Consider the following 20,835-nt stretch of genomic DNA (forward strand, 5'->3'; position numbering starts at 1 on the left):
GCACGTGTCTGCATGTGGCCCCAGACAGCGTGCCGATGACGCTGGTGACATTGCCACCAACAACTTCAGCCAACGTGACCACCAGCTCCTCCCTGTACGCTTGTCTGCCTGCCTGCCTGCCTGATTAGTGAATGCTCGCTTCTTCTTTTTTTGATTAGTGGATGCTCGCTGTGATGCAAAACATCAGAGCGTCTGGGATCTTCCTCGTCACCTGCAAAGGCTTCAACTACTGTCTAAATAGGATATATCTACATTTTGATAAATCTAAAACAACTTTCATCAGACAGTGGGAGCGCATAAATTTATCATGTGCTTATCTCTCTTTTCGCGGGCACTTAAGCCCCGGGTTTTCGGAGAGCGAAAAGCTTTGGCTTATCTATTGCTTAAATCGACGAGTTGCATGTAACGTCGAAGACCAGTGAAACTGGAATCAAGAAGATACTTGACCCCTTATTTCCTTGTTCTTATCATTGGCTTGAATTCACCCAGACGGAGCTCCTCTTCTTCTTGCTTTTCCTCACAGACCAAAATGAACTTCTTGCGATAGACAAGTAACCGAATTATCCCAGATATTCTGTCTGCCAGGTTGATCAAGACTAACTTAAACATTCTAGCAACAAGCGCTCACGCCAGTTTACAAGCATAGTTATACATCAAAATATATAGGCATCTCATCTTTTCAAACTAGCATTCCGACCAAAGGTAACCAAACAGTAATAGAGCATAAGCTATACTGTAGTGAATAAAAACAAGGGAACAAACCGTTCCTACAACACTTGTTCTGCACTTACAAGATCTACTGTCTGATGGCTACAACAACCTCCCAGAATGTTACAAATCGCAATGCACAAGAGAATGCCGAGGGAAGAGGTGCTCTAAGGATTGGAGGGAGTCTACGGGCACAACCAAGTTATCCGACCAGAACTGAGTATGCCCAACCAAGCAGATCTCCTCCATCTTCCAAAATTTGCAGTGCTATCCATTCAGGCTGGATAGCTTAAGGCTTGATCGTGCTCACTGAATGTGTGAGGTTGCACATCACAGCAGTTCATGTGCTTGGCGGTAATATCTGTTGATGTACTTCGCCTGCAGAATACAATACATGCAGAGTTTAATAATCCAAACCAAGTTCAAAGAGTCCATTTCAAAAAAACAATAGTCCAGGGTAAGAAGAGATACCGAGCAACTGCATACCTGTACTTTGCTTACATCAGGAGTATCCTTGGTTTTTACAGGATAGAACTTGTAAAACCTGATATTCTGCATTGCCTCTTTCAACTTGGGATCCAAGTCATCGATGGCTTTCTTTCTGGCTTCTTTGGCCTGCATCATTTTTGAAGAAGCATTTTAGTACAAAATAAGTAGTATCTTTAGTGATGCTGATCAATATTTCGATTAACTGTTAACCTGCTTCAGCTCTCTCTTCCGTTCTCTAACTCTCTCCTTTATGAAGTCCTGTTCATGAAACGTGGCAGCAAAATTATGAACAAAATATTCTCGAGATCATAGACTATGCTAAGAATTCAACGTTTAAGTTAGTGTCGATCAACGATAAATATTGAATGTGCACCTTGAATTTTTCTTTCTCATCCTCTGGCAGAACCTCGTCTTTAACTTTTTCATCAATGAAATCCTGAATTGCATTACAGTGATTCAAGACAGATGTCCACCAATGGGTATCATCATAAAGGGAAAAAAACAGATCTCATTCATACCTCATAATCATCCATTTCCCAGTCAAAGTCGCAAACAATCTGCAACAGGCAGCAAAGAAAGTTAATACAATGGTTTATGAGACTAATTAAGAGCTACTAAAAATAAAAGGTTGGCATCAATAATAGGAAATATATATATATAGATATCCCTGCATTTCAATTGATATGTCAAGAAAAACATAGGCTGTCTAGGAAACAACATAAGAAATACGTTACGCTAATCGCAGCAGATTGAAGCCTAGGAAAAAGACTACAAGCCAATGCTGGCATCACACAACTTTTATTAGCAGCTAGTATTGGCAGCAGTAATACGTGGATTGGTTTTGATCTCACTAGCAATGGACAGACACATCAGCACGAAAGACATAAACTTGTAGGCTTGTAATCATGGAACAGGTAAAATCAGTTTAGATGTGCATAGAAACAAGTAAAAAAGGTCAACTGGAGATATGGCATGCAGATTCTCTTGTAAGTTTAGTTCACCAAACATTCTATAAATAACTAGCATACTAATTATATTATTAGAGTCAATTAAAAGCAGACCAACAGAAATTATTAAATTCACAATCAAACAACTACATATGAAGTTTTGATGCAGATTAGTTTTGACTTTGATTGTAGATACAGTTGTGCTACAGACATTGTATCTTGGTTGATTTTTCTATGTTCCTGAACAGACTGCTTCAAGGAATAATAAGATAGCAATAAACGTTCACGACTAGTAGTTAGGTAGTAGTTCCAACATGGTGTCATAGACCTACTGAAAGAAGCTTACCGGAGGTTCTAGAGGATACATGATATTGACAACAGTATCATCTTCATCTTCAGGAGGACTAAGTGGCATATAGTCTGCAAGATTATTGCAAGAAGGTAAGTGTTCCTGCCTCGTGCCTCAGAAAAATATATATAACAGGTTCATGAGCGCATCACATAACTGTCAAAGGAACAGTACAATCAAACATTTCCTTTCAATGTGTGTTATTACATGATTTTGTGTGACTTTGTTTGAGTGTTGGTGGGTGTGTCAGGTTCATCGTGTGATCAAAGCCCTTTGCATGATTAGACCATTAGTCAGTCTGGCAGCATGATTAAGCATCCCTTAAAGTCAGTCTGGCAGCATGCAAACTAACCGCCATCCCAATGAAAATAAAAAGGATCCCCGCAAAAGATAAGCAAAAAAGGCTTCTCGCATGATATACTGCTGCATTGAAAACAATTAAACGAACACATGGTTGTGAACCCATTTAATATTTTGCCAAAATTTGTGCATTTCACATATTCTTGGACAGCAAGTATGATATGTACGGCAATGGGACCACAGGCTCCAAAAGCACCAACAGATATTTAAGAAGACACATGAGCCCTATGAAAAATAATCCCAATTCAGCTTACAAGGCATGCAGTAGTCGAACTTCTTGACTCGCTCAGTTTTGAGATGCTTCAGCGCAGACCTGCCATATATAAAAAATTAAGATGCTGGAACAAGTCAGGAAAATAAAATTCCCCACATGGGATCATTTACTGGATGCCAGCATTCCACACAAATAAATAACTGACAGCAACAGAACTCTAATCCCTCAGGTATGAATGGTTAGTGGTGTATTAAAATAGATGGAATAAAACTGACCTTCGCTGGGTGCAGCCAAGAGTGAATATTTTTGTTTTCAAACTTTCCATCCTGCTGAGCCTGTAGACAAAGCAGAAGCAAAGTAAACAAACAAAAAACTAAATTGGTAAGGGTGGGAGAGGGAAGGTCACGATATAGTTGCTCAAAGTAGAAGATAAGAAATATAGCTCAAATAAATAGGATGCAAGTACCGGTCGTTCAGCGGAACATAGGGCACCCAGGCCATCTTCATAGCCCTCATTGGTACGATTTCTTCATTTTCCCTTTGGACAGAATTTATACCAATTTTATCCGAGGGAGGGAAAGGGCAATCAACCTGTACAATAGAGTATGAAATTCAAGAGCCAAATAAAATCCATCAAGCAAATAAACAAGAAAGTTATCAGATCTTAAGTAAAGCAATGAAACAATCACAATACGATATGTATCAGGAGAAAGAATTTAGCTACTGCATATTTCTATCACTGCATTCTAGAAGATAAATAGGATAGGAAACATAATAGAGTAAAGATAATGGATGAAAACTTACAGCAACTACGATAGGAATAAGTACTATCTTCGATTCACCATCGACATCCAACAGTTGAGCTGCACAGAAACAGAAATAAGCCCATTAGACCATATATAAGACAACATATAGCTACTAGGATGCTCAGAGAACCTTCCAGAATCCATAGATACTGCCAGTGGTACAATATTACCAGTGCATCAATGGATTGAGAGTGCAACTTCAAAGGTGGCATACGAATAAGAATACTTACGCTCAGTGCTGCCAAATACATAAACTGTCTTCCCATAAAGCTTTCCTCCTTCTTCTAGAGCTTTCTGTTCGCCAACAATAAATCATGCGATGCAATGTAAGGAAACTTAATATAAGAAGAAAAACCTTCTTGTTGAAACAAGAGAAGGGAAACTTTGAAGATTATATGTTCAGCATACCTCTAGATTTTCAAAGTTCCAGTTGAACTCCTTGATCTTATCGATATTTTCCCACTGCAGACGACAGGACCACAAACAAGAAAACATTAACTTAAGGCTGAATAAGCATGACAGAAATGTTTAATGCACATTGAAGTGTGACAAAAACAATGATAGGAATGCACACAAACCTCAGTCCCAATAGGAAAAGCCGACAACCAAAGATCCTCCTGAACACAGTAGTAGACCATTAGACAATATGCACCAACCGCGATACAGCAAGATTACAGACAGGAGCACGAATCTAATGTGCCGAGCTAAACAACCCAAATCATTACTCGGCCTCGAAAAAACTGTCATCCAGTTATTAACAATTCAACTGTGGAGAGTTGCAGAGGAACTTCTTTTGATCGCTGACCATAGGAAAGCTTTTTTTTAGAATCTTGCAAACCACGCATTGCGCATCGTGACAAACATGTTGCAGAAGACAAAATCATTCTTCTCATAGCCTACACTCCAGACAATACTAGAGGCGCAGAAGCACGCCCTGTCCTATAAGCAAGCATCGCATACGGGAAAGAGCTTCGGAACACCACAATCGCTACCAATGCAGTGGATGTGCTTCAGTACGACCCACACGTACTGAAAGAGAACCCATTAGTGGCAAATGCAACATCTCAACAGGTGGATATGCTTCAGTATAAATCTACCTAGTCTAATGGATAAATCCTATACTCCGACCAAATCAAGTGGTGTGATAACAGCAGCAACAACCTCGTGTTTCAGCATCGCCGACGCCCACCACCAAAAACCGGATCGCCGTCCCTTCTCCTAACTAATCCAGCCGCCGCAAATACCGCGGCAGAGAGGGAGCACCAATCGAGCAACCGCGCGCACAGTCCGCGCGCCGACCAATCTGAGGAGCCCGGCCCTACTCGGCGATAGGGAAACCTAGGGGGGGACCGTAGAATGGGTATTCGGGAAGCGCGTCCTCACCAGGTTCCGCGGCTCGGGGAAGTACTCCGGCTCGGGCTTGGGCTTGGGCTCCGTCTTCGCGCGCTTCGGCCGGCCCCGCGCCGCCGCCGGGTCCGTCTGGCTGGAGCCGCCGGCGTCCGCCGCAGCAGCAGCCGCGCGCTTCTTGCCCCTTGCGCGCGCCATCTCGGTTGCTGCTGCTAGGGTTAGGGTTTGGGCTGGATTTGGATTTGGGATTTGGGGGATTTGGTATTTATGCGTCGGGGGGAGGTTCGATTTGGGGGAAGCGGCGCGTGAAATCGACGCGACGCAAATTTGAAGCGGAGGAGCGCGGGCCTCGGAGCCGTCGGATCTGGTGGGGAGGTGGCTCCGGGCCCGTCGGATCTCGCGTGCGGGTGCTGAGTGTGGAAACTGTGTGCTCAATAGTTTACTGCTGGATATGGGTGGTGGGGGTGTGCGCTGTCTGTCTGTTGGAGCGGCCAGATTCAAACTTGGTGAGGGTGACATGTGGGACCGGTATGGACACCGGCACTTCCTCTTTTTCCAAGTCCTAGTGCAGTTGTGTTTCACCGTTCTGGAAAAAAATATTTCTCAGTCCGATGCCTCTATTTATATTTAAAAAAAATCGGCACTCTGTTAGTAATCATGAAATAGGTATCTAGACCATCTAGCTATGACTACAAATACTAGGGTGAGGAAGACGCGCCGTCGTCCTCGTCCCTCCATGGCCGAGGACGGAAAGAACTTCCGTGGTAGAGCGTATTGCAGTGGACGATCGAAAAGGTCATCGCGTGAATGCCACAAATGACCGACGCACCATAGCATCAACCATCACCAATAATAATAACCGTAGATCGGAAGGGACTGGCTTAAAACCACACCAACGAATACAAAATAAAAAAGCCCCATGTCCCGAGAGATCTATCAAACGCCCGTGGATGTGAGGAGGAGGTCCATGGAGGGAGATGATGCTAGGAAAAAGGTCTTCGTCGAGCCATCGAGCATCCTCCATGGCCACTGCGGGTAGTCGGCGCTGGATTTGAATGGAAAATTAGCTTGGCCATGGAGGACTTAAAGGGCTCGGCTATGGAGGAAATGGAGAGCTTGGGTGAAATACCAAGGATGTCCTCTAGAAGGGGGGTGAATAGGCATTTCAAAATTTTATTAATTTAGGGGCTTGAGCAAGTGCAGAATAAAACTAATGTTTAACTTGACAAGCACAAAGCCTACAAACTATGGTTTACCTATGTGAACAACGACGTATGCTAAGCAAGTCAAGCAACAATGTGGTAACATGAGATATAACTTCAAGCACGAAGGCTATCAAAAAGTAAGTGCATAATAAAGTAGCTCAGGTTGAGGAATAACCAAGGCATGCGGATATAACATTATATCATGAAGTTCACACCCTTGCGGATGCTACTTTCCATTGGAGTGGTGTGGAGGCACAAAGCACTCCAAATGCCACAATGACACACCATATTCTCCCCGAGCTTTCTCACCAAATGGAAAATCCTCGATCCACTATGGAACCTTTGAGAGTGGTCACCGAACCCATATAAACTTGGGACGGGCTCTACAACTTAATTGGACGCTCCCAAGTAATCTCTACGAAGCTCACGATCTGAAGGCAAACTCCACAACAATTCGAGGCTCCCAAGTAATCTATACCAAGACCACACCACCACAAAGGCTACACCACCAAAATGTCCACAACGCCACAAAGTTGACACACCGCCACAAAGGCCACAACACCACAAAGGCCAACAAGCAATAAAAAGGCCACAACGCCACAAAAGCCAACAAGCCATCTAGGGTTTCAAGAACCCACGACGAATGTGTTTAGGTCGTAGCATCATTTCCATTAAGCTCATCGAAACCACTCCTCTTAATAGTGCGGTGTTCCCTATGGCTCGGACATAAATCTAGAGAAAAGCAAACGAAACACCGGCACTTATCTTGATTGACTCAAACCATATTCTGTCATCACCTGTGAACTAAAGAGTGTGATATAACTTAGAGATAACATTAGTTCACACTCTAGCTAGGATGCCATCATTAGCCAACCCTTTCACCAAACCCGTCCAGCGGGGCATAGAAGCCCTCGTGGCGGTCATCCACAACACGTCAACCTTCGCCTCACAAACGTTGCGGATCTGCGTGGGCACGAGAAGGAGAACCGCCCATGTTGCCGCACAACACATCAACATGTCTGACAGCTCCATATTATTGAGAAGTGTCCTCTCCATATTTTTGTGCAGTGATTATCATAAAATGCTTATACCTACATAGAAATAGGCCGGTAGGCTCCGCTTCAAAATAAATATCGCAACCTTATCTAAAACTAAATTGCATTCTAGATACATCCATTCTAGTGACAAGTAATATGAATAGGAGTGAGTAGATAGTAATCCTATTTACTTATTTAGTTTTCATTTCTCCCCGTGGAAAATCGAAATACTCTGAACAACCAGCCTTAAACAAGTGGAAATAGAAATCTAGGTCGTCCTCCAGGCCTGAAAAAACCCAAAGCCAAAAGCCTTCCTCGCTCTGCTTCGTCGTCCTCGAGCCCAAAGAGCAGGCCGAGAATCCGCCTGAAATCTAGGTTGTCGCAGCTCCAATGGTGACCAGGTGGAACCAGAAGAGCCCCGGCCTCAAGATCCTGTGGATCTGGACCCTGGGCACCGCCGCGAGTAAGCCACCCCGTCCCCTCCCCTCTTTCCCCGTCGCTCTAATCCCGCCGCTGCCCGCTGATTTTGCCGATTTCTGCGCGCAGTCATGATCGGCAACGTCGTCCGGACGCGCGTCAACGATATGGAGATGATGCTCCGGGAGGAAGACGAGGCTGCTGCTGCTGGCGCCGGCGGCACCGGCGGCGGAATGACCTCCGGCGAGCGCGTCATGAGAGACGACGAGTTAAGCAGGTACGGCTGCTCACTTGCCCCCAGTGACAGAATCGTCTTGTGAGCAGTTTTACCATAACTAAGATAGAACCATATATCATGTGAAATCCTGTTGTTTTCATCTGAAATAGTGGAGATTAACAGACTAAATCTCGATCCAGCGACCGAAATCGGCCCCAATCGAGAACTGAATAGTTTATATGTGTATTTGTTCACTTTGCTGATCAGCTGTACTTGCTTCTGAACACAAAACAGAACGAGTCTCTTGGGTCGTTCATGTTGCCATGGTACATCCATGCTGTTATAATTTAGGGGTATCCCCTGTGTATAAAGTACAAACTAGCCCTGTTTCAAGTTTCTGATACCTCCTATCATGCACATTTTTCTCTTCGGCCACTTAAGTAGAAGTAATCATCACCAGCAACGGTCCACAGAAGCTCCGTGTTTGCATGCCTTCATGCTAGCCAGCATGAGAAATGGCTTCCAACTATAACTATCTTTTAACCTTTAAGGTCACAAAGTGAAAAGGTCTGTTTTTGTTGTTCTGAGAGTATGATATGGCAGCCCAAGATGGCGTCATCTCAATCCTACCACAGATGATTAGGAATTTAGGACTGAGTTTTTCCTTAGACAACAAATGAACTATCTAGTTCCAAGGGTTCACACTTGCTATTGACTCTGAAAAATTAACTTGTCCTGGTTAGAGTTGTATTGCTGTAGGGGAAGCAATTCTGTAATGAAAGATGCACCATTCGCCATATCGCACGGGCAGTTACCGGTCGTTCAAATCACAGTAAATTTTTGAACTCTATAAAATAGGAGAAGGAAGTGTAACCATCATATCGCAAAGATTCTGGCTGGGCAGTTAATGTGGCTTTTCAAAGCATACACTCCAAGAGTCAGCAGAAACAGAAAATAGCTCCTTCTGGTTGTCATGATTGGAAGCCTGTACATGACGGGTAACATGTTATTCTCATGTAGACAATCAACAGAGGGTTTGTAGGGAGTTTGTCAGTGATGTTTGTTTTGGTTAAGAGTGGATAAGAGAAACAATTGTGTAGACAGATTGCGTGAGGAGCTTGAGAGGGTTACTCCTACTATATGATAAATTTTCTTTCACACCTGGCCCACAACTACCGGTCTCATACTCTTATTCATGTGAATAAATGGTAAATGACAATCAACAAAGGGCTTGAGAAGCTACTAGTATATTTACTACTCCCTCTGTGAGTCTGTTCCATATTAGTTGTCACAGATTCAGAGGGAGTGCTATGCTTGTTACATGGGACTACAAAAGAGAGGTGGAACACGATTACAGAACAATAAATTAGCTTGTGTATATACTTATGGCTGTAGATATACCTTTGCTCCCTACATTAAGGTCTGTAGATATACCTTTGACTCAGATGGCATGTGGTATATACTTATGGCGAAATATTTATCGCTTACCCTCAGACTATCCATACCCTCTGTATATTTACAAATTACAAGTGGTACAATGTTACAGACATAAAATGAAAATAAAACCAGCTACTCGACTATTTAGCCCCTACTGATCTTTTACAGCTATCTTTCTGCTACAGTGGACAGATGCCCATACTACGTATGCTTACCAGAATTTCCCGAACAAACCTAGTATTCTGTCCTCTCTTAAATTTATGTGGTCTGTGAACTGTAAACCGGATCCAACTTTCTCTGAATTTCTTGCATGTTCCCCATATTCATTGGTTTATACCATCTAGTCCTCTTCATTCTGATCTTTGCAAAAACTAGTTCTCCAAGTCATGCCTCCACAAATGCTAACCCAATTTGTATGCTTATCACTCGATCAAATGGTACATCTGCCGGACAATTGACAAAGCAATGCTAGGCAACAGTTATTGCAATATTATTTGCCAAGCATCATAGCTGTTGTAGTGATCTGTGGTTTTGCTTAGTAATTCCTTATTAGAAAAAGAATACATCAGTACCTGTCTATGCTAGAGTTGGTCGTGCTAAACTATGAGAGTGGTGGCAGCTGGCAGCTGCACAAGGAAATTACAACAATGGCATGACTGATGATGTATCTTCCTGCACATGAATAATACTAGCTAGTATATAATTTTAAATGAGAATACTAAGGACAGGGTTGGAGATATGGTTCTTCTGACCAACAAAAGTATTTCTTGCGCTACTTTTATGTATACAACATCCTGACTGAAGTCCCTATTATTGCAGTGAATGAAGAGTTTGCTTGAGCTTGAGTGGCTCCACATGGCAAAGTTCGTCGAAGCCTGCATTTAGCCATCCAAGCCTATATTCGTCATCCGGTCTATCTTTTAATGTCTCCAAAGACCATTTTCTACAGGATTTTACCGGGTAGAAGTGTAGAACGGTGAGGCATCTGCGTGGGGCATGAAACTATGGAATTGCTTCTTTCCTGGTACTGATTCGTGTACCTGTTGCTTAGAAACAAACCTATAACTCTACACAGTGAACTTTTCTGCTGATTGAAACAAAGAGTATCAAATGTTGTCGTACCTTTTTCCTGGGGCACTTGCACATTGGTTTCGAGTGGTCATCACTTGTTTGGTGTGGTTGGTGACGCACAGAGCGTGACCGCCGGGCTGCTGTTTTTTTGTCCAAATTGAGGACCTCGTGCCCCCAATTTCTTTGTCATCAAACTGATAACACAAACACAAAGCGCTTGCTCCTGTTTCAAAATAAAATAAAATAACACAAGATCCACATTTTCACAGGGAATAGCTGCTCATTTCCTCATATCGACAAATGCACAACCTTTGCCAAGCAATGCAGCACAAGATAGTGAGTGCTTGACCTGAACCTACAACTCTCCGCGGACCACCACTTCGTTGAATTGATCACGTTTTATCAGTTTTGCAGAGGCTGCAATCTGTCAATCTCCACCAGGGATCTTACGGATTATACATTGCAATTTGCAAAGTCTGACTACATCGCCTGGTTCGCTGGTTCCATTTTTAAGCATGGCTAGCACCCCAAAACCGTCTCCGTCTCGCTGCCAGGAGCTGATCCCACCAGCCTCGCTGCCAGTTATGCAAATCGGCGAGTCCCTTCGTATTTAATTGCCGCTACTCGGAGAGAACTTGGGCTGGCGTTGGTTACTGGTTGGCTGGGAAATTCACATTTTTTCGCCCCTGTTGGGTGTTCTGTTAAAGTAAAACGAGAAAGGAATCGATTGAATGAATGAAGTGTCGCTTTCCATTGATCAACAGCGTATATATACAAGTGGAAGAGGCGCCTCAAGATGGCACCGACATGGGGAAGAGGCGCCTATACGGACACAGACGTCCATACGGGCGAAGGGTTGCGACCGTACGGACACATGCGTCCGTACGGCGTTTGGACAGAAGATGTCTAATTCTAACACTCCCCCTTGTACAACGCCGTATTGTATATCGAAATCATCGATCTTCGAAAAGCTTGTTGTTTATAATTGATCACCTTGAATGACTCCCCCAAAAACCCTATGGAAAAAATATGAGGAGTGTCCATGATCTTGATAAGGTCTCCTCCAAAAACCCTGTGGGAAAAATGTGAGGAGTATGGTAGGATATGTTGTTAAAACTCCTTGAAACTCAGTGGGAAAATAAGGAGAAAATGATACAACATATAATTGGTATCGTCTCTTTGTTAACTCGATATGAGAAAAACCTTGTAAAAAGGAAAAAACCCACAGAGTTTAGAGAACAATGTATGCTGTGTATACTTTCCTAAAAACCCCGATGGGGAAAACAGAAAATATGATATATCATCTTGTGTTGATATTAGCTCATTAAAAACCTTGATGAGAACCTGTATAGTAAACTCATAAAGGGAAAAAGAGTGTAATATGATGCTTTGAACATGATTGATTCAGGAAGATACTCCCCCTGATTCTTGCAAATTTGGAAGCCGTCACATACCAATTCCACAAAATACTTATGGAATGTTGAAGTTGGTAGAGACTTGGTGAACAAACCAACAACATTATTGTGTGATTTGACTTACAAGATGTTTATTCCCCAAGCCTTCTGAAGTTCATGGAGATAAACAATCTAGAGGCAATATGCTTAGTGATATTGCTCTTGATGTATCATGTTTGCATCCATGCAACACAAGCAACATTATCTGTGTAAATAATGATTGACGGTTCAAGGGAACCAATACCACATGACTGATGTATGTGGTTTATCATTCCATAAAGCTACACGTGTGTACGAGGCTTTGTATTTTATAATGATTGGTAGGTGTAGTCACCAGAGTGTCAATTCTACCAAGTTGGTACACATTGTCGGGATTATACAAGTAGCCATTATCAGTGTATCATGATGATATTGGAGTTCAGATTTTCCAAATTTACAAATATGTCAAGTAATGTGGTGCATTGGAGATATCAAAAGATATTCTTGATTCCCAACCAATTGCGTTGGTGGTCCAATGGCACTGAGATATGGAACTTCGAGTTCCAACATCTCTTCTACATCATCCCGTGGTTTGAGTGAATCTTTCTCTACGTCTAGAGATCGAATAAACGACATGGGAGATGGATATGACTTTTCCATTGTAAATTTCTCCAATATTTATGATATAGGCAGCTTGGTGTACCATAATACTTGAGTGAAGTAGCTCGACTTGTAATATCAAGCACTGTCTGGACCAAATCCTTCATCTCAAATTCCGTCTTTTAGATGATCACGTGCTTCGTCATTGCAAGAGTAATCCTTGTGTATGACAAACACACATGGGTAATCATCATTGTAGGAGTAATCCTTGTGTATAACGAACTCACTACATCGGTTGTACCAGAATATACCGACAACAATAAGCCATGTTGTGACTTATTAAATTTACATAATACATGTTGCATTTGCATTTCGATTCGGATTGAGATTCCATCAGGAACCATACATGTCCAAATCTAGTGATCCACGTGGATATGTAGTCACTACATCTATCAACTGCATAGATAGATGATTTTGTACTGCCAATGATATAATGTATCGGAAATAGGATTTCACTCGCGTCTGGAGATTAGGTCTCGGATCTCTGCGTAAATCCGACCTTGTGCTACAAGCCTTGCTTTCTCACCACCTTGTTATCTCGTTCCGTCGCTGGAAGAGAACATATTGAACCGCATAGGTAATTCATTTGGAGGAGCGAGGCTAATTCTGCTTGGATTGCATCCTTTGATTGTTTCAATCCGAGCGAGTGGTTTACACTCTGCCATGGCCATGGTCTTCGGATCTGAATCATTGTGAAGGATGTTTGCAATCATACAAGAGAAATATTGTCGACATTTGTAGGCTTTGGTTATATGATTCTCCAGAATCGATATGGTTGGAGTAAATCTCAAGCACCCATGATGACTCTTTGTGATTTCCCAATACGCGTGAGTCCGGGTGTTCCGATGTCCTAGCCAGTGTGTGCAAACTGAAGCTAGGTTGTGGAGGTTTCCCGTCCACTGGGTGTATACTACCCATCAGGTGTTTATCAACGCTAGGTTGATATGTATTTACTGATTCAGAGGATTTCTCCTCGTTTTTCCTTGTTGCTTGTAGGAAGCTAGATCCTGGTTAGAGACCGTACTACTCCCCCTCTTTTAAGAAATAGGGAGTTGAGTGGTTTTTATTGGTACCTCCACTCTTTCGGGCGTATTTCTAGCTGGATTAAAGGATTATATAACACCTTGGAGATCAGTAAATGAATCTGGCAGGTTATTTGCGAATTGTTGCAAATTTGTGAATCCTAGACGTATAGTCCATATTTTTGAGTATGTGGACATGAGGATGAACGTGGAGTTCCAAATGATTTCCTGGCATTCTATTTGGTACTTGAAATCTCCCCCTAATGCCTGGAAATATCCATCCTTCAATATTTGCAATCAACGTACGAGGCTATGAACAGATCCCTTATGAGGAGTTCAAGGTACTTAGTGATCGATGGAGATCTGTACCCCACATAGATCCCTTATTGGTGGGCCTATGATGTACGCTGCGGTGGTGAGTTCGGTACGCATGAAGCGATTCCAAACTTACGCAGATGGGAAATGCTTGGAGGATTTCCACGTTTCAATTGCAGAGGGGAAGTTCTGCAGTATGCAGTTAGTTAGTCAAGGGTGTGTAAAACCGCATGACTCCAACGTGAAGTTGGTAAAATTTCAACTCATTAACAAAGGTCGTCTAAGAAGCCTGATTCTTTTGCTCGGATATTCCATCAACCTTTTGTGTATGTACATATGTGACAAAGCGCTGAACTTTAATCTTCGAAAGCCATGCAATAATAATTGGAGGCACATGAAGAGAATTCTGCATCATTATCCATTTGAATTGATTATAATTCATATTTTAGTCCATACAATGGTTGGATGAGACCACAAATATCACCTCTAATGCATTCGATCGAGGGACTTAAGTGATCCGGCTTTGATCTTGAGGTATATGAGAACCTCAAAATGAGCTACATAATATCCGGTGATTGATGAAACTTAGCTTCATGCAAATCATGACCGATGGAATTGATTTATGTGCAACATGTGCTACGGGATAGATGTACGTGTAGTACAATGCAAACAATAGAGAGGGTACCTTTTCAAATACTTGTTCCTCATCCATCGGATTGATTCCCGTTGAAATCTATATATCGAATTGCAGAGATTCCGCCATGGAAATATTTATCAAATATATAGAGGACATCCAATCTTATTTATATCAGAGTGCTGATACAATATATGTCTTTTGTGACAACATAAATGGACATGAATGAATCAATCACTAAGGAGATAATGGGACTATTCAAAGTCTCCAAACATGTCGACTGAGGCATACTCAATCATCATGTTCTCCATGTCCATAGGGTCCTATGACCGCCAGAGAGGCATGCATGGTGTTGCAATGTTCCGCAGGAACGTCTTGCGAACAACTAGCTCCATTGGTGCGGTCTGGATGAAGGTTGAATTGAGCTTCAAACCTTTTCCCTTAAGGTTATTTGCATGCCAGCGATTGCTGATACAGAGAAACCAGATGCTATGGGGTGTGGCATTCCTGCGTGATATGCGTATAGCATCCACACTCATCGCAAAGCTTAGTTTTATCAAATTTGTGCTCTGCCATGCCTTTCACGATCCTTATCATCTGAATGTATGATGTCTTATGATGTACAAGACATCATACCTATTCTCTTCTGTTAGCGGTGTGACTCTAGCCGGAGGTGGATCCTTCGAGCCTGGATTGCATGCACTATTCCACGAGATGCATGGTTGATATTTATGTCCATGGCCCATGTAGGGTAGTTGTGGCCATTGAGGGCGAAGACCTCAAATTCTTTTCCGGCCATCGTTTACTTACATGGGTGAACCAGAGATTATTAATTTACAATTGGTAAATCAAAAAAAAAACCATCATGTTTATGTTGTAATGAACTTTGCAAAATTAATAAAGATTCAAGGCGTTGGCTTGAAATCATTAGTGTGCATGAATCTCAAATTGTTAAGTATGACATTGTGTAGATAATCTCCAAGGAAATTTTGGAATCCGTCTCGTAGCACTAGAGAGTATAATCTGATAAAAATAGTAGATACTCGTAGTTCTAGCGTCTTATGTCATGACTTAATAAAAATGTATGAGAGATTACTTGATAAAGCAATCGTGGTAGTGAAGATAATCTGCAATGCAGTAGATCCGCACACTACCTATAATCCCAAAACATCAATTTGAAGAAATCACTTAGAATTTTGCATTTATCAATTCGTGCTCGTATTATGCCGAAGGCTCAATTAAGACGATGAATTGTTTCTCATTTGCAAGAAATTAAAAATCTCGATTGCAAATTAATGGATGTGATAATCATAACATGTAGGGAACATGAAAATATATATCACATCACATTGCCCTGGAATACATGGTACTCAACAGGTTCACAATACAACAAACATGTACTGAAATTAACAGGGTCTAAAACATGAATTAAATCACTGTTAGAACTACTATTAGTAAATTGATTTAGTAACAGAAATCTGAAAAGGTGCACTATTCATGTGGAAACAGCAGGCACGAGTGGCTCAACAGCAGGCAGCCTAGACCGAGACCCGGCCGGTCTGGTCATATACGATAGGATAAGGTAGGGCTGTCGATTCCCCAATCCACCGTACCAGACCAAGATCAATACAGCGGCAATGAGATTAGAAGTTTTTCCCCTAGGTCTCCTAGGGTTCCACATATCCTCTCGCGGCGACCGCGAGAGTCAACACTTCTCCCCGTGGGAAATCTACATCCGATCGACGTGACTTTCGCTAAGGAGGATTAAGGGCGTGGGACGCCTAGCTCTCGCGACCTGAGCTAGGGTTTTGAAGGTTCTTGCATGGAGGAAGGTGCAGGCGTGGAGAAGGGGAATATGTTGACCCCGGAGTTGGATCGACAAGATGCTCCGGCGGATCATGGAAAACAAGATGCTCCGGTGGATCGGAGCACGGATACTGCAAGTGGCTCAGGTTTGGGTGATCTAGAAAAAGATTTAGAGGATAGGTTTGAGGGGCTTGATCTGGTTGGGGAAGAAGAGACAGATCTCGACTTCTCTGAAGAACAGGAAGAATTACTGGGAGATGTTCGTTGGCTGATGATCTTTAGGGTTCATACTACAAAACCTTTTAGTCATGCAGCCATGTTTAAGCAGATGCGCAATGCATGGATGCCGGCACAGGATGTTAGCTTCAAAACTAAAGGGGCAAATCTATTCCTTGCACAGTTTCACTGTCTAGGTGATTGGTCAAGGGTTATGGAGGGTGGACCATGGCTGTTCCGTGGTTCGGCATTGGTGATGGCGGAGTATGATGGCTTTACGAATGTGGATGAATACAAGCTCGATAAGATTCAGATTTGGACCCGTATCCAGGGAGTCCCAGAAGGGTTGATGAAAAAGAAAACTTTAGCTGAGAAAGTTGCTATGAAGGTGGGTGAGCCACCAATCTCAGTTATTGTTCAGGAGGGGAGGATCAATCCTTTGAAGTATTTACGAGCCAGGGTTAGTCTTGATATAAACAAGCCTTTGGTCCGATTTGTGCCAATCAATTTGAAGGAGAGAAAGAAATTCCCTGTACAATATGAGAGACTTCCTGATTTCTGTAGGTTTTGTGGATTGATAGGCCATGATGTGAAGGAATGCGGGGATGGAGTTCATGCGGATGATCAGTGTCAATGGGGCGATTGGTTAAGGGTGGTGTTCGAACCTCCTAACCAGACTGGTGCTGGGAGAGGAGGAGGAGGATCACGGGGTGGTTTTGCTGCACGTGGTAGAGGAAGGGGTCGTCCAGGAGAAGCTAATGCTTTTGAAAACACTGATATGGATATTGTTCCAGAGGATATGGATGAGGATAGATTGAATAGGAAACGGATGAGTGGGAGTGAAGGTCTTTTAAAAGGATCTAACAATACTAATTCAGAGGGATTATCCAAGGATGGAAGAGTTGCTCAACAGGTTAATCTTTTGGAAAATGGAAGTGGAGAGAATAATGGGGGAAGTTCAGTTACTACTCCACAAAAGGTTCAGAAACCAAAACGCCAGAAGAAAGTGGTGGATGGCGTGGAGACGGAAGAAAAGATAGGATCGGCGACCTCCTTCGAGGAGGATCGCCGGGCACAATGAAACTCTGTGGATTGAACTGCCGCGGGCTCCGTAACCGCCGGGCAGTTCGAGCGCTTTTGGATCTCCAGAAGCAAATAAAGCCGGATGTGTTGTTCCTGTCCGAAACACATTTGGACAAAGTTAGGGCGGGAAATTTAATGAGGAAGTTGGGCTATGATTATGTAAGTGTTCATGAGAGTGATGGCCAGAGTGGTGGCTTACTGATGCTTTGGTGTAAAGAGACAAAAATCAAGGTACAGAGTGTCACAAAGAATTTTATTGATGTTATTATTGAAGATGAAATAGATTGGAGGTTTACAGGAATTTATGGGGAACCAAGTTGGAACCAAAAACATATTACTTGGGATGCTCTCCGTGACCTCCATGGACAACTTCAATTGCCATGGTTGGCTCTTGGGGATTTTAATGAAATTCTGTTTAACTATGAAAAGGAAGGGGGTCGTCCGAGGTCCCAACAAGCAATGCAACTGTTTCATGATGCTTTGAGAGACTGCGATCTAGAAGATATGGGTTATATTGGAGATCTTTTTACCTGGAGGAGGGGCAGTATAAGGGAGAGATTGGATAGAGGTGTGGTCAATAATAGTTGGAATGACTTATTTCCCAATGCTAGCTTGATAAATAGTGAGACAACTCGCTCGGACCACCGTCCTGTTTTGGTCGATACTGAGTACTTGTCTTCTTCACATGCGATAACGGAAAAACCGAAAAGATTCGAGGCTCGGTGGCTTCATGAGGATGCGGTGGAGGAAATGGTTAGGGCAACCTGGGAAAGGGCAAAGATGAGAGGTGATGAACAAACCTTTAAACAGAAAGTTGATGATGTCCACTCAGAATTGCATATTTGGGATAAAACGGTTTTAAAAGCACCGGCTAGGAGACTAAAGGAGTTGAAGCGTGATCTTGAACAATTGAGAAGGGGGCCAATGAATGATGTAACATTGGCTGCCCAAAGAGACGTTCAGCTAAGGATAGAAGAAATGCTAGAAAAAGAGGAGTTGTATTGGGTGCAAAGAGCTAGAGCAAATTGGTTAAAGCATGGCGATAGAAATACAAATTACTTCCATAATTTTGCTTCTAAGAGGAAAAAGCAGAATACCATCAAGGGGCTAGTGGATGATAATGGAGTTAGACATGAGGAGAAGGATGCAATGTGTGATTTGGTACAGGGGTATTTCACAAATCTGTTTACATCTGAGGTGGGGGATCCAGATGAGGAGGCCCTGGTTGATGTTCAGAGGAGAGTGACGGAAGAGATGAATAGAGGGCTGATGAAACCTTTCACGGAAGATGAGGTGAAGAAAGCCCTTTGGAGCATAGGTGACCTCAAAGCCCCGGGGCCAGATGGGTTACATGCTATTTTCTATAAGCGGTTTTGGGATATGTTAGCGGATGACCTTATAAAGGAAGTTCTGAATGCAGTAAATAATATTTTGGTGCCAGAGGGATGGAATAGCACTACTATTGTCATGATCCCAAAAATTGAAAATCCGGAAAGGGTGGCACAATTTAGACCAATCAGTCTTTGCAATGTTGTCTATAAAGTGATATCAAAAATGCTAGCAAACAGGCTTAAGGTTTATCTTCCAGAGATTATAAGTGAGCACCAGAGTGCCTTCGTGCCAGGACGGTTGATCACAGACAACATCTTGCTAGCCTATGAAAGTATACATGCTATGAAAAGGAAGAAAGGAAAAAAAGGCATGTGTGCTGTTAAATTAGACATGCACAAAGCTTATGATCGGGTAGAATGGAGATATTTGGAGAAGATCATGATTAAAATGGGTTTCACAAGGAGATGGGTGGATATGATTATGGCGTGTGTGTCTTCAGTAAACTACAATGTTAGATTTAACTCGATGGAGACGGATGTGTTTGTACCAACCAGGGGTATTCGGCAAGGGGACCCCCTGTCTCCTTATCTGTTTCTGCTGGTTGCGGAAGGGTTATCTTGCATGCTAAACGGCGCTGAATTAAGAGGGGAACTAGAAGGAGTTCGAGTTTGTAGAGATGCACCAATGGTATCTCACTTGTTGTTTGCGGACGATTCCTTAATTCTGATGCGGGCTGATAGGAATAATGCACTGAAATTGAAGGAGATCTTGGATATATACTGTCTTAGTTCGGGCCAAAAGATAAGCGAAGATAAATCAAGTATTTTCTTCAGTACTAATACTGTGGTTGAAGACCGAGCTGAGGTATGTCAGATTTTAAATATCATGATTGAATCGTTGAATGACAAATATCTTGGTTTGCCGGCTATGATAGGTATGGATAAAAGTGAATGTTTTCGACACTTGATTGATCGAGTTATTGCAAGAATCAGTGGATGGAAGGAGAAAATGATGAGTCTGGGGGGAAAGGAAATTCTGATAAAAGCTATTGCTCAAGCTATACCAGTGTTTGCTATGATGGTTTTCAAAGTTCCGAAAAATATATGTAAAGGAATATCTGACGCCATCTCTCAATTCTGGTGGGGTGATGAGGAAGAGCAAAAACATTTGCATTGGAAAGCGTGGTGGAAACTTTGTATACCAAAAGATAGTGGAGGTATGGGTTTTCGAGACTTACATTGTTTTAATTTATCAATGTTGGCTAAACAGGTTTGGAGGTTGCTTAGTGAACCAGAGTCCCTGTGTGCAAGAGTATTGAGAGCAAAGTACTTCCCTGATGGCCGATTATTGAATGCAAAATTGAAAAGTGGGAGCTCCTTTACTTGGCAAAGCATTATGGCAGGACTGGAATGTTTTAAGAAAGGTTATATTTGGAGAGTTGGTGATGGTACCCAGATTAATATTTGGGAAGATTCTTGGATACCTTCAAGCCACAATTTGAAGGTTATGACACCAAAAGGACACAGCCTGGTACAACATGTGAATGATCTGATAAACCCTATTGATGGACAGTGGGATGCGGAGCTGATTGATTCAATTTTTTGGCCGATTGATGCGCATAGAATTTTACAAATTCCGCTGACTCCTGAGCGGGAAGACCTAGTAGCTTGGCATTATAACAAAACTGGGCTCTTCACTGTCAGGTCAGCTTATTACTGTCAATGGGATTA

At 42.5% G+C, this 20,835-nt stretch overlaps 2 protein-coding genes across 2 annotated transcripts; one reads left to right on the forward strand and one right to left on the reverse strand.

Moving 5' to 3' along the window:
• Positions 1-651: 651 nt before the first annotated feature.
• On the reverse strand, positions 652-5,418 carry LOC124670968 (protein HEAT INTOLERANT 4-like). The gene is made up of 15 exons (XM_047207425.1): positions 5,257-5,418; positions 4,834-4,902; positions 4,452-4,490; positions 4,282-4,335; positions 4,104-4,167; positions 3,872-3,930; positions 3,534-3,658; positions 3,343-3,402; positions 3,108-3,166; positions 2,491-2,564; positions 1,716-1,754; positions 1,571-1,633; positions 1,408-1,455; positions 1,195-1,323; positions 652-1,086 (listed from the first exon to the last, which is right to left on the reverse strand). Exons 1-15 carry the CDS (start codon positions 5,416-5,418, stop codon positions 1,039-1,041), a joined length of 1,092 nt encoding a protein of 363 aa, XP_047063381.1. The 3' UTR covers positions 652-1,038.
• A 2,327-nt stretch (positions 5,419-7,745) lies between these two features.
• Positions 7,746-10,656, forward strand: LOC124677738. The gene is made up of 3 exons (XM_047213698.1): positions 7,746-7,925; positions 8,009-8,156; positions 10,353-10,656. Exons 1-3 carry the CDS (start codon positions 7,853-7,855, stop codon positions 10,357-10,359), a joined length of 228 nt encoding a protein of 75 aa, XP_047069654.1. The 5' UTR covers positions 7,746-7,852; the 3' UTR covers positions 10,360-10,656.
• Positions 10,657-20,835: the final 10,179 nt, after the last annotated feature.

This window comes from Lolium rigidum, chromosome 7, assembly GCF_022539505.1.
Source record: "Lolium rigidum isolate FL_2022 chromosome 7, APGP_CSIRO_Lrig_0.1, whole genome shotgun sequence".
In the NCBI taxonomy this organism is placed as follows: Eukaryota; Viridiplantae; Streptophyta; class Magnoliopsida; order Poales; family Poaceae; genus Lolium; species Lolium rigidum.

Excerpts from the sequence above, each read along its gene's own strand:
- LOC124677738 (XM_047213698.1), top strand. The coding sequence starts at position 7,853 with ATGGTGACCAGGTGGAACCAGAAGAGCCCCGGCCTCAAGATCCTGTGG. Across the intron at positions 7,926-8,008 it reads GACCCTGGGCACCGCCGCGA|TCATGATCGGCAACGTCGTC; the intron begins GTAAGCCACCCC and ends TTCTGCGCGCAG.
- LOC124670968 (XM_047207425.1), bottom strand. The coding sequence starts at position 5,418 with ATGGCGCGCGCAAGGGGCAAGAAGCGCGCGGCTGCTGCTGCGGCGGAC. Across the intron at positions 4,903-5,256 it reads TCCCCGAGCCGCGGAACCTG|TACGTGTGGGTCGTACTGAA; the intron begins GTGAGGACGCGC and ends GTTCTCTTTCAG. Across the intron at positions 1,456-1,570 it reads ATGAGAAAGAAAAATTCAAG|GACTTCATAAAGGAGAGAGT; the intron begins GTGCACATTCAA and ends TTTCATGAACAG.